At 42.5% G+C, this 16041-nt stretch overlaps 1 protein-coding gene across 1 annotated transcript; it reads right to left on the bottom strand.

The window, feature by feature from the left end:
- Positions 1 to 2702: 2702 nt before the first annotated feature.
- On the bottom strand, positions 2703 to 13791 carry LOC139327441 (C-type lectin LmsL-like). The gene is made up of 6 exons (XM_070957270.1): positions 13734 to 13791; positions 12656 to 12771; positions 10497 to 10643; positions 10025 to 10139; positions 8663 to 8732; positions 2703 to 2730 (listed from the first exon to the last, which is right to left on the bottom strand). The coding sequence occupies exons 1-6, from the start codon at positions 13789 to 13791 to the stop codon at positions 2703 to 2705; spliced, it is 534 nt and encodes a 177-aa protein (XP_070813371.1).
- Between the last annotated feature and the right edge of the window lie 2250 nt (positions 13792 to 16041).

Below are 16041 nucleotides of genomic sequence, written 5' to 3'. Positions count from 1 at the left end.
TCCCCCTTTCCCTCCCTGTCTCTCTCACCCTCCCTCCCTCTGTCTCACCCACCCTCTCTTTCTCTCCCTCCCTCCCTTTCTTTCTCTCTCCCTCCCTCTGTCTGTCTTTCTCTCCCTCCCTCTTTTTCTCTCCTCCTCCCTCCCTCACAGTCTCCCTCTGCTCTCTCCCTCCCTTTGCCCCTCCCTCTCCCCCTTTCCTCCCTCTGTCTCTCTCCCCCTCCCTCCCTGTGTGTGTGTGTGTCTATCTGTTCCTCTTTACCTCCCTGTCTCTCTCTCTTCTCTCTCCCTCTGTCTCTCTCCCCCTCCCTCCCTCTCTCTCTTCTCTCTCCCCCGCCCTCTCTTCTCTTCCCCCCCCCCCCGCTTTTGCAAAGAAAAGTTGCCTTTTTCCAAATTCACAGGAAACAAAGAAACCAGTTGCATTTTAAAGGTGAGCAAACAAATGGACCACAAATTGCAGGAAGAAATTAGAACGGATTTGCCGAATCATCATATGTGACAGACGAACAAAAACCCTGAAATTGTGGATTTCCTGCTTTGATATAAGTCGCCCTTCACGGCTGATTCGTAGTCCTTGTCATTTGTGCAAGCGGCGTCTCTTTGCATGAGGAATTCCAGGTCTGGTAGTTCTGATGCCGTCGCGGAGAAATCTCACGCAACTCCTCGAAGGGCTTATTTCTAAGCAGAGGCTTTGGTAGGGATGAGGCTTGCCTTCTTATTCCTGTCCCATAGTCCAACCTTCCCCAACACAAGGCCCTTCACTACGCCTGGGGATTATGGGAACTGTAATCCAAGCCAGTGGAAAACGGCAGGTTATTCCCCATGCCTTTTATGGACATTTTTTGAGCCTCTTCCTAGTAGGAAGATCTGGCTTAGTGTCTGAGGCAGACTAGAAGTTAATTCTTCTAAGTTCTGCATCCCTTGACTCCAAAATTCAACTGCCTAACTTCTTATCAAGAGGTTTATGGAACAATTCTTAATCTTTGAGTTGAAATATGAAACAGGAAAAATGCAACTACAGTAGTCCTCAATTTATAATCTCAGTTGAGTCCAAAATTCATGTTGCTAAATGAAACATTTGTTAAGTAGGTTTCCCTCATTTTACAACCTTTTTTGCTACAGTTGTTAAGTGAATCACTGCAGTTGTTCAGTTAGTAACCTGTTTGTTAAGTGAATCTGGCTTCCCCACTGACTTTGCTTGCCAGGTCACAAAAGGGGATCACATGACCCTGGGACACTGCAATCCTCATAAGTATGAGTCAGTTGTCAAGCATCTGAATTTTGATCACATGGCCAGGGAAATGCAATGGTTATAAATGTAAAAAAATGGTGATAAGCCACTTTTTTCAATGAAGCATCTTTGAATGGTCTCTAAATGAACTGTTGTAAGTCGATGGCTACCTGTATTACTCCTGAGAGAAAGGTGCTTTTGACAATTCAGAGAGCCTATATAGATTTCTACATACTAAACTCCAAGGTTTAACATATTTGGTGGCTGGCCTCAGTTATAACGGTGATGGGCACACCATTAGAAGATTTAAGGATCAGGTTAGGGAGGGATCATCTGGAGAAAATCTATGTTGCCACTAAGTTTACAACAATTTGTTGACACATAATAAAATAGGTATTTTATCCGTGATCATGAATAAACAGCTGTTTTCTTATAGCATGTTAAATTCAACTATAGTTTACCTATCACCACCTATGGATACTTTTAAGATAGCAGGACTATTCTATACATCTTTTTTCAGAAAAATACTATGGTTCACCAGGCCAAGTGAGTATGCAGATGCTTAGATTTTTTAAACTTATCTTCCTACCTTACTTCACATACTACCATATCTGCCAATTTCCAATGGTTTACCTTAGCTAGAAAGTAGCTATTCAGAGGACTTAAAAGGGATTTTGTGAGTGGTATATGAGGTTGTCATCCTTGTGAATGGCATTTTATCAGAAACAGAATAACACAGAAATTCTCAAAAGTAATGCTGAGTCCTGGGTACAAGTGGATGGAGTACTCCGAGTCAAGCTTCATCTGAAAGGTGTTAATCCTCTTGGCAATGTAATAGTGTACTAATCATTTTCTTCAGAATTTTCTTGATTCCACTGTTGCCTTCACACACAAAAAGCTACCTGAATTTTTTGCACATGAAAGAAAGGTATTTGTCATCCATCAAGGATTTCAGGAATAATGGAATGGATTATGGAATAAACAGAACAATTGTTAATTTGCTCATTTAGATACTTAATTATTAGTTTATATAAATTGCCGTAGAAGTATTTTCAATGAGTTCACTGGAATCCAAGTAATCTGGGACTTGATACTACTTATTTATTAAAAAGGATGAAATTAATATGTATGGCTATTATTTCAGGTTCACTGCTATTAAATCCTTGGGTAATTTTACACTTTAATCTTCAGACGGATTATCAGTAGTCCACAGTATAAAGTTGTTGTAAGTTCCTGAATCAAATAATAACATGAGCAGCCATAAAACCAAGAAACTATTTTTATTTGCATCTCAATAAAAATGATTTTAAAAAGAATCTATACTGGTAAAATCCAGTTGCTCCTACAGAATAGGACAAATAATTTGATCTGCACTGAAGCAAGTTTCTCTAGAAAATTGCTATAGAAAAGCAAAGCTTCACAGAATAATCCTCTAGGGTAGAAATAAGCCTTCTGCACCTCGTGAATGTGTCTCTCATATCTCCGAACAAGAAGAGCATCCTCTGTTTAGGAAAGAAAGAAGCTGATAGTCAAACCACAAACACATATGTTACACCAGCTTTGCAAATTGTGTCCTTAGAAATAATCCTCCCTGTATTTGAGCAAATGATTCCTAGATTAATATGCCCCAGTGTGCAGAATGAATAACCTGATTCTCAAGTGCAAAACTTAAAGCATTTCACATAAACGAATGGGAATATGGTGATATTGCTGGCTAGTATTGCAGCAGAAAGAAGAGATGGAATTTATGCTAAGTTATGGAGACTGGCTGCTCTGAATATGGAGCTGGCTTATCACATGACTCTAAGCTAAACCCCAATGAGAATAACTGGCTAGCTTGAGAGAAGGGCAGGTTAAAGAAGGGAGGTGACCATAATGTGTGGTCATAAAATGAGTTGTCTGGTCTAATAGTGAAGACTTCAGGCTAGAAACCAGGAGACTGTGATTTCTAGTCCCACTTTAGGCATGAAAGCCAGCTAGGTGGCTTCTGACGAGGCACTCTCAGTGTTAAATGGTTTGTTCAGGCATGAATTAGGCCGAGGTTGCGTTTAAACAGAACACTTTATTAAACAGCAACAGGCATTGAGAAAACACGAACAAGGCTGAGGAGAACTGACAGCCTATTTATACTCCTTAGCTTGTCAAACGATAACCAATCAGCAACCACAGATACTCCCGCTTTAGGGAGACCACGCCTCTTGGCCAATCACGGGGTGGCGTCCCCAGTTGCCGGGGCCGCCGAACACAACACTCCTTCACCCCTGGCTTGAACAGATTTTAATGTACTCTGGGCGCTTGCACAGACGAGATGAATGTCTCAGCGCCAGCGCGGCTGCAGCGGCGAAGGGGGACAGATCAGTGTCAGGAGCTGGCGTGGCCGGCGAGCCATCATAGCCAATGGGGATATCCGGAAGTGCTGGTAAGTCTTGGGTGAGACTCAGCCCCCGGGGGGTAGGAGGAAGTGTGACGGCCACCGGGGCATATCTGGGTGGTGTTGCCTCTTGTAGGACTACGCTTGGGTCTCTTCTGTCCCCAGCGTCTGATGGGGTATCTTGTCGGCCCCTCAGTTGGTCCGTGTGTCGGCGCCACGATCGACCATCAGTCAGTTGAATCCTGTAAGAACAGGGGCCGGTTACATCTATCACCCGTCCCGGTAACCAACAAGGTTCGCCCCCATAGTTTCTGGCAAACACCAGGTCTCCTTCCTTAAATGCTCTGAGCCCCACACTAACACCCTGATAGCCCTCTGGAGCATAGGTAGGGTGCAAACGATCCATCACTGTTCGCAGCCGCCGCCCCATCAAAACCTCCGCAGGACTGCAATGGGTGAGCGGGCAAGGAGTCACATGTTGAGCAAACAGATAAGTGTCAATCTTGTCCTGCCAGCTCCCCGAGGTAAACCGGGCCAACGCGTCCTTGGCAGACCGCACAGCCCGTTCAGCCAAACCATTCCCTGACGGCCGGTAAGGGGCAATCTGGGCGTGACGGGTTCCTAAACTCGCGAGGAAAGACTGGAAAGTGGCAGAGATGAACTGAGGTCCATTATCAGTAACGATCACATCAGGGATCCCTGATGGTGGTAAAAAGGCGTCGTAATACCCTAACAGTGGCCTCGGCGGTTGTGGAAGGCATGAGTTCCAGTTCCACCCATTTTGATAGGGCATCCACAACGATTAAGAAATTTCGGCCCCGGAAAAGGCCGGCAAAATCCAGGTGCAGCCTCGACCAGGGGCCGCGGGGAGTTTCCCAATCCCTGGACGGGGTGGACGGAGGGGCTGGCCGGGAGAGCTGACAAGACTGACACCCGGAGACCCATGCAGAGACATCGTGGTCGAATAAGGGCCACCACACATAACTACGCCCTAACTCTTTCATACGTACGATGCCTGGGTGGCCTGTATGTAAACATCTAAGAACCTCAGGCTGGAGGGAGGGAGGAACCACAACCCTGTGTCCCCACAGTAGACACCCTAGGTGGACCGATAACTCATTTTGGCGGGTACGGTAAGGAGCAAAAGCAGGAGGCACCTGCCCTAAAGGCCACCCCTTAGTAACCCAGTGGAGAACCTGAGAGAGGATCGGGTCACAGAGGGAGTGGGCTGCTATGTCAGTGGAGGTCAGTGGTAATGACAACTCGTCCACCAGAAGGATGGGCAGGGCCGGAGATGGATCCAGCACAGGGGCTGGCAAAGGGAAACGACTCAGTGCGTCCGCGTGGGGAATGAGCTTACCCTGTCTGTAGACTAATGAGTAGTTATAAGCGGCCAGGAATACTGACCACCGGGACATGCGAGGGGACATGACCAGAGGCATTTGGCGGCAACCATCCAGTAACCCTAACAGGGGTTTATGATCTGTTACTAATTCAAACGGCCTGCCATACACATATTCGTGAAAGCGTTTGATAGAAGCGACAGCCGCGAGAGCCTCCCGGTCAAGCTGACTGTAGTTACGTTCTGCGGAGGACAAAGTCCTCGAGTAGAACGCTATTGGTGCTTCTAACCCATTCGGAAAACGGTGACTCAACACCGCCCCAATTCCAAATGGGGACGCATCAGCTGTCAGAGTGAGGGGTAAATTTGAGCTGTATTGGACTAACACAGCTGACGAAGATAACAGGTCTTTAACCACCTGGAATGCGTGGTCATGTACTTTTGTCCAAACCCAGGGAGTTGCTTTGGACAGCAACCGGTGGAGGGATTCGGCTACCGTGGCTTTGTGGGGTAAAAATACATTATAAAAATTTAAGAGACCCAAAAAGGATTGCAACTCAGCCCGGCAGGTGGGCACCGGTGCATGCTTAATGGCAGCGACCTTAGATGGGGTGGGACGGATCCCCTTACCATCCACTAAGTAGCCTAAGAATTCAATTTGGGAAACACCAATTTTGCACTTGCTCTTGTTTAATTTTAAGCCTGATTCACGGAAACGGAGGAAGACAGCCCTTACTCGTTCGATGAGCTCGCCCCGACACGAAGCGGAGACAAGCACATCGTCAAAGTAAGGCACTACCCCCGGCAGGCCCTGCAAAAGACGCTCCATTAAATTTTGAAAGAGGCCCGGGGCTACGTTCACACCAAACTGGAGGTGCCGACACTTAAAAGCTCCACGGTGGGTCACAATGGTTTGAGCCTCAGCCGAGGCATCATCCGCCGGGAGCTGTTGATACGCCTGGGCCAAATCTAATTTGGCAAAAATGGACCCTGGGCCTAGGGAATGTAGTAGATGTTGAACTACAGGAACAGGGTAAGGATTAGCTGTCAACGCCTTATTTAGGGTGCATTTAAAGTCACCACAAATCCTAATAGACCCATCAGGTTTGATGGGAACCACGATGGGGGTCTCCCACTTAGAGTGATCGGTTGGCTCAAGGACACCTTGTGCTAAGAGCTTATCTAATTCCGCGTCCACCTTTGGCCTAAGAGCAAAAGGGACACGGCGCAGTTTAAGCCTAATCGGGGCAACCTGGGGGTCCAGATTGAGGGAGATGGGGGAGCCCACATACTGACCCAGGCCCCCATCAAAAATGTCAGAAAACTCATTAAACAGGCCCCCAAAACTGTCCACATGTGTGGAGTGAATCCCTGATACCTGTAACCCCAATGCCCGAAACCAATCCATTCCCAGTAGGCTGGGAAGGAAACCCTTGACCACGATCAATGGAAGAAGTCCCACAAACCCCTCAGTTTCAATTAAAAAGGAATCCTGTCCTAAAATAGGAATGAAGTTCCCCTGGTAGTCTCTCAATCTGACAGGGCAGGGTTTCAAACGTCTCTTCTGAATCGTTGGAATTAGCCGCTTTAACATCCCCCATGACACAATTGACTTTGCCGAACCAGTGTCCACCTCCATCGGACAGGAGGCGCCTTCGATGAGCACTGTCATTGAAAGTTTGTTGTTACTGGGTAGTCTGGAAAGGGAAGTCACCTCAATGATACGGCAGTCGCGCGAAATCGAGAAACATTTCTCCTTTTTAGGACGGTGAGACTTCGGCAAAACAGCAGGTTTGGGCAGAGATCAGCATGCTCGAGCAATCTGGCCCAGTTTCCCACAATGGCGGCAAGTTGCAGATCTAAATCGACAAGTCGCCCTTGGATGCTGTTCACCGCAGCTGAAGCATAGAGAGGGCTGAGGTTTAATAGGCCAACATTTGTTCTTTGGTCTAGGCTTAGAAGCTTGTAGACGACTAATATCGGCCTCCTCATCCGTAGACTCGTCAGAGGCAACGTCTTGCAGGTTAACAGTAGTAGATGACAACCTCCTGGAAGGGTAGAACTTTCTAATGTCAGCAATAGATTTGTCCGACATTTCAGCCGCCTGTGCCTCCTCGATTGCAGTCGGGAGATCTAAATTCTTTTTGGCCAGTAAACGTCTTTGCAGACGGATATCTTTAATGCCACACACCAGTTGTTCCACCAGTGTGTCATCAAGGTCGCGGTATTCACAATCGAGGGCAGCTGTCCTCAAACGAGCCACATAACGATTGATAGACTCCCCCTCCTCTTGTAACACCTGTCGCAGTTGAAACCGACGGGCAAATCGGGAAGGTGCAGGGGAGTAGTGGTCTTTTAACTTAAGGCGCAGGACATCCCAGGCAACTGTGTGCACCGGGGTAGGGGCAAACAAAGCCCGAGCGGTCGCGAAAACCTCAGGGCCACAATAATTCAAGAAATGAGCTCTCTTTTTACCTCCAAAAAGGTCGGTGAAGTCGTTTGCCTCTAAGAAACATTCAAAGCGTTCCATATAAGCTTCCCAGACCTCAGTGGATGGGTCAAAAGGGGCAAAAGTCGGTGGAGCCATTGGAATTCTTCCTCTTCCTCGTCGCCAGTGTTAAATGGTTTGTTCAGGCATGAATTAGGCCGAGGTTGCGTTTAAACAGAACACTTTATTAAACAGCAACAGGCATTGAGAAAACACGAACAAGGCTGAGGAGAACTGACAGCCTATTTATACTCCTTAGCTTGTCAAACGATAACCAATCAGCAACCACAGATACTCCCGCTTTAGGGAGGCCACGCTTCTTGGCCAATCACGGGGTGGCGTCCCCAGTTGCCGGGGCCGCCAAACACAACACTCAGCCCAAGCCACCTCTTGTGGGGAAGATAAGAAGGGAAAGTTGTGCTGTGTTATGCCACCTTGAGTTACTTATGAAGTAATAAAGGTTGGATTTCAAAACTAATACCCTGTTTCCGCCAAAATAAGACATCCCCTGATAATAAGCCCAATCGGGCTTTTGAGCACATGGCAATAAGGCCAAGCACTTATTTCAGGATTCAAAAAAATATAAGACAGGGTCTTATTTTCAGGAAAACACGGTATGTATCTTGCAAGCCAGTTCCTGCATCCTTGAGTCATAATGTTGGTCTAGCATGCTGTATGAACACAGGCACTGTGTTTCTAAACTGTGGCTCAGAGTAATGTATAAACAGAGTCTTAAGAACTTGAGAAACTATCTGCATCCCATTAGCACACCTGATTTTCTTTCCATGCAAAGAGTTGCCTGCATATATTTGATTCCACCGAGAGAGCTTCTCGTGGAAAAATGAGGATCTGCCACTGAAAGGAAAGGCTTCTGGCAAATTTAACCCAATACATTTAGGAATGGGAATCTGAGGATATGAAATGGGTATAAAGCTTTGGGATAGAACTTTTACCTGGTGTGAAATTTTGTATCATGTTTAAAACAATTGAAGCAAAACAGAAAAATAAAATAAAAATTTCACCATCCTTTTTCATTGTCATAGTAATTTCTGGAAATAAAGTGAGAGGGAAATACCCACAGTATATTGCAAGATATGAAAGTTCTTTTTTCTTTTAACAAATAAATGCTGTATGGCAATTGCATCTGGAAGCTGTCAGCTCCCGTTGATGTGTTGCACCTAACACAATGGAAGAGTTAGACCCAGATTTTAGAAAAATAATTTCAGCTCTTACCTATTTGCTAGATAGTATTTACAAACAGATAAGAGTCTCCAATTGGCATAATCATTCCAGGAAATCTTTCCTAAAGGAGAAAGAACAAAATCATAGTTTAGACTGGTTAAACTACACAGGAATTGCTTTCTAATGTTCAGCAAATAGCCTTACAATTTCTGTCTTTGAGATTGTGGTACAACATAACATAACTATGGGAGTAGTAATATGGGCATAATTTAAGACAGAGGTAGGTACCTTTGAAATTTTGAGAGCATATGAGGGACACAACACACAAAAAGGCTATTGTTGAAACCTGCCTATTCACAAAAGGGGTGCCATAATCAATAAGGCCACTCTATAACATTTCCCCTAAAATAAGACCTACCCCAAAAATAACCCCTAGCCTGATTCTAAGTGTGCTCCTAATATATAATATGTGCCCTACCAAAAAATAAGCCTTAGTTAAGGTTATCATCAGTGGAGGGGCCTGGTCAGGACCAAAGGCAGCAAGGGGACGGGGCCAACAGTGTCCGGCAGCAGCCACAGCCTGCACAGCATAGGTGAGTTGATTCCCTGTCCAAGCAGCAGGCAGAGGCAGGGGGGAGGCACACAATCCGGATGCACCACGCAGGACGCAGGAAAGCCAAGAGTCAGTGGGCTGGAGCAGGTGACTAGCCACAGGAGGCTCATCTTCGCACAGTGGCAGCAGATGGAGGCAGAGGTGTGGGGGGGGGGGAAGGCAGGTGATCCTAATGCACTGTGTGGCTCATGGGAAAACCAAGAGACATGAAGACGAGCCTCCCACACCTGCCCACCTACTCTGTCCCACCATCTCTCATCTTGCCTGCTCCGTTGCAGCTGCAAGCAAGCAGAAGTGGGCTGGCGACCATGCGGGGTCCTGCTGGACAAGGCTGCTGGAGCCACCACCTCAAAACAAGACAGGTGCTGGAGTGTGGATGGTTTAGCTGCAGGGTCCTGAGGTAAGCCAGTGTGAGGTGCATGGGGCAGCCCCCCTTTCCTCACAGTGACGACACTGGTGCACCATGTGGTCTCCTGCCTCCTTGTGGCCGTGAGCAAGCAGAAGAAGTGGAAAAAAATAAGACATCCCCCCAAAATAAGCCCTATTGCTTATTGTGGAGCCCAAAAATATAAGACTGGGTCTTATTTTCAGGGAAACACGGGTATCTAGAATAAAAGCTAGCCCCCACAAGGCACTTTGTATTTCAAGTGCAATTTTAATAAGGCCTAAAGACATTCCTGCTAAAGACTTTGCTTTGTACTTGTCAACTTGTTAATTTTCGACTTCAACAAGTATTTTTAAAAATGTAAGTGTAGCAAGGTGTCTGATGAGGCACCATGTAATAAATATGTGAAAGTTACCATTGTGTATAAACCAGGAGCCAAGATAGTGTTCTCCTTCCAATCCATCAGGTTGTTCAGAAGAAAATGAGTTGTAATCAAATCTTGAACCATCTGTCCACACAAAGGTTCCCTCCTGAGGAAGTTTCACAGAGTTTGTTAAAATAAGTGTACTGGAATAAAGGATTACCATGTTCCTCAAACAGCACAAACATTATTTCATGTTTTGTGCAGAGCCAACTTTCTTTAATCTGGTACCCTCCAAATGTGCTGGACATCAGTTCCCATAATCAGAGGGGGCATTGGTTGAAGACAATACATGGGAAAAGTCAGTTGGGAGAAGGATGTACAAAGCATAATCAACCACACTTTGCCATGTTAAGAGTTGTCTATCCTGAGGCAGGAATAAAGAGAGTGGGGGGTAAAACTTGGTGCCTTTCCAGATCAGTGATTAAGCATTAGTGTTGTCTTTTTTAAGATATAAAAATATTACCTTGAAGGTGTCATGTGCACCAATCCAGTAGGCCTCTCCTTTGTTGTAGTCCACTGGTTTGCCCATCAAATGAAAAATGAAATCATTTTCTTCCATGCTATGGATGGAGGCCAAGTGGGAGGTCGGATTGTAACTCTGACAAGATATCTAAGAAGATATTCACAGTGAAGCACATCCATGTTTTATCTATCCCAGAATATCAGTTTCACAAGAACCTTATGCAAACGTCCTCATCAAATATTTCACTCGAGCTTTTCGAATCAATGTAATTATATGTTTTTGAAGTATTTAAACTGAGCTTTTCAGATGTTTGTGTGCCACTAGAAAACTCAAAAACTGTGTTACAAGGTCAAGATAACTGCTTGAAACCAGATGCAGAGGTTCAATCAAACATTTGAAGATACTACAGATTTTGCTGCTTTAGTGAAAACCCATTCTCCATTCATAAAGTGGGGCGGGTTGAAAAATAATCTTTCAATAAAGCTGCTATATCCAGACTGCAAAATCTTGGAGGACAGCAAAGAGCTGCAAAAAATCTTAACTCTTTGCCAGTGATTGCTCAGAGTTCTGCAGGCAGGTCTAATTTTAATCATTGTTTTTGATTCAAAAGCAAATTACTCAGTAGATCCATTTAGCGGATTATTTAGAATCCTAAGTGACAGTGCCATGCTTTCAGGCGAAGGTCCATTGACTAGAATAAGCAGGAGGTGCCACCAAATGCAATAGGCAGACTGGTTGGCTTGTTGGTTTGTTATATCTTGAAGCAAATATCATCTGCTATCATGTTGAGGAGAAAAGAGCAGGTTGCTGTAAAATCACTGAATCTAAAATGTTCTATAGGGTGTCACTATTTATTCCCAGAAGCAATATAGCTAGCATAAGATTAGACACTAGGAAGAGGACAATGACCTCAAACAAAACGTGACCTGCAAATATATTGTCTTGTGCATATCTAGGTAAAACTAACTAAACTGTGGCATTGTGGCACTTTGCATCTTTGAGAAGATGCGGATTTAGATGGTAGGTTGCCTAAATTACATTACTGTAGGAAAAGCACTTCACTATTGTTGGCAAGGTACGTGAAGAGAGTAAGATGCATGTCTGTGGTTCTTGGCAATTCTCATGATCAAAATCTAGCTCACTTAAAGCAACTAAATCACTTTGAGGACACAACACAATTTTATTAACATGCCAAAAATAATATACCGTAGTATACTGTTCAAAAAAATAAAGGGAACACAAGCAGAAGACATCCGAGATCTGAATGAATGAAATAGCCTTATTAAATACTTTGTTCTTTACATACAATAGTTTATACACTGCTCAAACAACTAAAGGGAACACAAAACTACTGTATGTAACAAACAAAGTATTTAATAAGGCTATTTCATTCATTCAGATCTCGGATGTCTTCTGCTTGTGTTCCCTTTATTTTTTTGAGCAGTGTATATACTAGAGCCCCAGCAAAGCTTTGATACTTGGCTAAGCAGCTGGGAGCAAAGGCAGAATCAATGCTTATAGACCTTTGGCCCACTATATTGCAAGGCATGTTGTGTTCCAAATTGCAATGTTGTTGTCAACTATCCAAAGTTGTTTAAAAAGGGAAGCCAGATATTTTTCTTTAATCAATAAACCAAAGGCAAGACGAGGGAAAAAGCAACTACAAAGGAATTACCATGTGACATTGGATTTTTTAAAAAAATCATCTGGATGACCTTATTATTATTGTATTTATCCCTAACTACTAGGTCAGCATACTAGCTCTGAGACAAGATAAATGACTAGAAACCATTCATTCATTCATTCATTCATTCATTCATTCATTCATTCATTCATAATGTTTATGTAGCCACTTGTCTTCTAATCAACTCTGGGTAGCTCCCAATCAAAAGTTAAAACAGCGCATAAAATCCTATTAAAACTATAAAATTAAATATATTAAAACATTAAATTTGGTTTCCTGGGCCACAAGAGAAACTCCTGACTGAGTTTTCTCCCTGTTGTCATTCAGGTTGACTTCAGCTGGCTGTGAATGTTCTCCAATTAATTACAATAAGCAATTCATATGTAAGAGTGTGGGGAGGGGGAACCTCCCATAGGTTTGGTCGCAAATGTTATTGCCCCATGGTCTGCTCTGCCACCACATCCCCATCACTTGCCTCAGCTTCAGTCCAGGTGTATTGCTGCTTCACAACCTTGTAGCAGGCAGACTTATATTGCACCCAGCCACTTGCACACAAACCTTGGGCACAAAGACAGGTCTGGGCAGAGACATCTGATCCAAAGAGAAGTAAAAACAAGGATTTGGTCATTACATACCGGTATTTCAGCTCATTTTATTTATCCCCACTTATATAATCCAAGTGGAATTGATCTACCAGTAATATGGGGAAGAGAAGGTATGTGAAGGGGCCATTACAGAAATTGTGTATTTCTATGCCCTTTTACTCTGTTATCTCCTACTCAGTGTTAGTCCTTATGATATAATTAAAACAATCTTTATGTTTTATGATATAAATTTAGCCTTATGATATAATTAAAACAATCCAGTTTATTCTTTCTTAGAAACCCTCCATGGAATAAATTATATCCAATCAATCAAGAATTGCTGTTTAATCCTGCAGCCTTTATCTACAAAGGAGTCAGAGCAATCCAATACAGGTAGTCCTTGACTTACAACAGTTCATTTAGTGGCTATTCAAAGTTACAACAGCACAGGAAAAAAGTGACTTACGACCATTTTTCACACAAAAAATTTGTAGGATCCCCAGGATCATGTGATCAAAATTCAAATGCTTGGCAACTGGTTCATACTTATGACCGTTGCTGTATTCCAAACTCATCCCATCACTACCTGTTCACATGTACACATTATGGACTTTGGGGTTTTGTTATATAATTAAAAGGAGACATTGATATTGTCCAGGAGATACCATAAACTCTTAAAGACTGCAATCCCAGGCATTCTTCCCCCGAAGTCAGACCAGTGCCTGAATCTTGTGGCCCGTACCTCTAAATAGGAATGCCTAAAAATAAACTGCAACAAAGATATCGGCTCCCTTTCTATTTCCTATTTTTATCCTTTGTTGCTTCTATTTTTCCCTTGCAGTCTGCCGAACGCTACTACTGCTACGATTGCTACTACTATTACTAATACGGCTTACCTGTCAGTTAATTTAGTAGAAGTTCCCAGATTCTTACTTTTTTCTTTTCTCCTTTGAACTAGTGTAAACTCACCATGCATGGAAGTGATGCCCAGAAAGATGCTGATAAATAACCAGGACCACATTCTCATTGAGCAGAAGCAGCCCAAGCTGTCAGTCAGCAGATGAATAGGAGAGTGGCTGAAGAGCTGAAGTTTCCCCTTGTATTTATGGGAGAAGAACAGTATGTGAAGAATAAAATTGAACAACTAATTTGCCTAAATTGCATAAATTGGGTAATGGTACACAATATCTTGGTTGAATATCTTCTTCCTTATTTGAAAAAGAAATTTGAATATACAATACTGCTGAGCAAAGTCAACAGTTCAAAACACTCCTCTAAAGTTGAAGACAAACAGAAAAAAAAAAGAAAAATATATTAAAAATTAACTTCTGATATTCATCACAGCAGTTGTAAGTAGAATTATAATTTAGTTTCTCTCTCTAAAGTTACGTCATAATGCTCTTCTTTCTATGATCCATCCTATCCAATCGTCAAAGCCATACATCAGAAGTTCCTTTCTTTATTTTTACCCACAAAATCCATAGGAGGTTTCCATTCACCAATAAAAATAGATGGTATCTTCTCTTAATCAAAGAAGTTAATTTATACATCTCAACAAGATCTGTCATTTCACCATTTCTCTATAGTGGCTTGTGTTGAATCTTTTCACCTCTGTGTATATAATGCTGTAGTAATCATATCCTGAAATAATCTTCCATGGCTTTTTTCTAACTGTTTATTGATTAGTCCTAAAAGGAAAAGTTTTGGCTTCAATTAAATATTGATTCATATTTTAATCCTGTTGAGATGAAATACCAGAGTGTTTTAATCTGAAATAAACATCATCAATATAACATGTTCTATGTAAACTACATGTCCCATAATGCAATGTTCCACTTTCCCCTCCCACCTGATATAAAAGGTACTCACCTTCTCTTTGCTCTCCACTCTCGTCTGTGTTCAAGTGATGTAATGTACATAGAAAGAAAAAGGATAGACTTATTAGTTTAGAAATAAAATAAAACATATATTCTGATTCTAATTATATGTAGTTGTTTGGCTTGATCCTTTTTAACATAACAAAATGGTAGCAGAGGATGGTTAGCCAAACTTAACTCACTAAAAAAAGATGTCAGAATCAGAAAAAGGAAGAATTAACATGAGAGCCTTCACTCGTCAAATGGCGGCTAAATTGACTCCAGTAAGAACAATAACAGAAGTTGTTCCGGATGAAGAAAATATAAATCCTCTCACAAGAGAGCAACAAATAAACACATCATCGTTGTTAAATACTCCCACTGAAGAAATTGAGAAACAAGATGAAATACCTTTTAAAGGTAAAGATATAGATTCTATGATAATTAAAATAATTAATATATCTAAAAGAAGTAAAAATTCAAAAGCGGAAATAAAATCGCTTTTAGAAAATTATAACAAATCCATTATTTTTAGCTTTTTGACATGTCTACCAAGCATATTAAAATGTCCCTTCATGTTGTTCACATTTCCAACTTACATTTGAAGTGCCTTGATACATTCTAGAGAATTTCTCATATACCATACCATATGAGAAATTGGCATCATATACTAACATCACATCATTTTATCAAAACTCTCTTTCAGATCTTAATACAATATAAATCTCAACTCTTTCAACCTCATGTTTTCCCATTGGTTCATCTGTACATTATAACCAAAATTCTTGGCCCACTCTATCATGCATTCTTTAACCTGTTTTTCCTCTGCTTCAAACATCAACAAAAGTTTATACATTTTAGCAATTACTTGTTCATCTTCAGTGCAGAATTATACTTCAAATTCTGTCTTACTTTGCTTTAAACCAGAATACCGTATTTAGTATGACCCTTTTGAATATTTCTGATCATTGTTAATGGGAAAACCATGGACAACTGTATATCCTTCTAATATTAATTGTTCTCTTCATTTCATTTTAAATTCTGTTTGTTGATTTTCCAATAATTCCTGTTAAATCAACCATTTGTCCTTGCCTGCTGTTTCTCTTCTATGATATGCTTCTTGAGCTAAGATCCATAAGGGTGTTTTTGGGCATAACATGGGTTTATATATATTCCATACTCTCACTATGGCACATCCAGTGGTGGGTTGCTACCGGTTCTACCTGGATCGGTGAACCGATAGCAGCAGCGGTGGGAAGCTCCACCCATCTGCGCCAGATCCTTCTGCACATGCGCAGAAGTATTGCATGTGTGCGCAAATGCATGCACGCACACGAGTGAACCAGTAGTGACGGGTTTTGCAACCCACTACAGGGCACATCTAATAAAATGACTTTAAAAATCCATATTTTTAGCTTTAC

Source organism: Pituophis catenifer, unplaced genomic scaffold (genome assembly GCF_029215685.1).
Source record: "Pituophis catenifer annectens isolate HBS135680 unplaced genomic scaffold, rPitCat1.0.hap2 SCAF_1, whole genome shotgun sequence".
NCBI classification, from domain to species: domain Eukaryota; kingdom Metazoa; phylum Chordata; class Lepidosauria; order Squamata; family Colubridae; genus Pituophis; species Pituophis catenifer.
The sequence above is the reverse complement of the archived record's forward strand: the minus strand, read 5'-3'. Positions and strand labels throughout refer to the sequence as shown.

Bases quoted from the DNA above. Each gene is read 5' to 3' on its own strand.
- LOC139327441 (XM_070957270.1), bottom strand. From the start codon at position 13,791: ATGAGAATGTGGTCCTGGTTATTTATCAGCATCTTTCTGGGCATCACT. The intron at 12,772-13,733 runs GTGAGTTTACAC...TCTTTGGATCAG, and splicing joins GGGCATCACTTCCATGCATG to ATGTCTCTGCCCAGACCTGT. The intron at 10,140-10,496 runs GTAATATTTTTA...AAACTTCCTCAG, and splicing joins GTGCACATGACACCTTCAAG to GAGGGAACCTTTGTGTGGAC.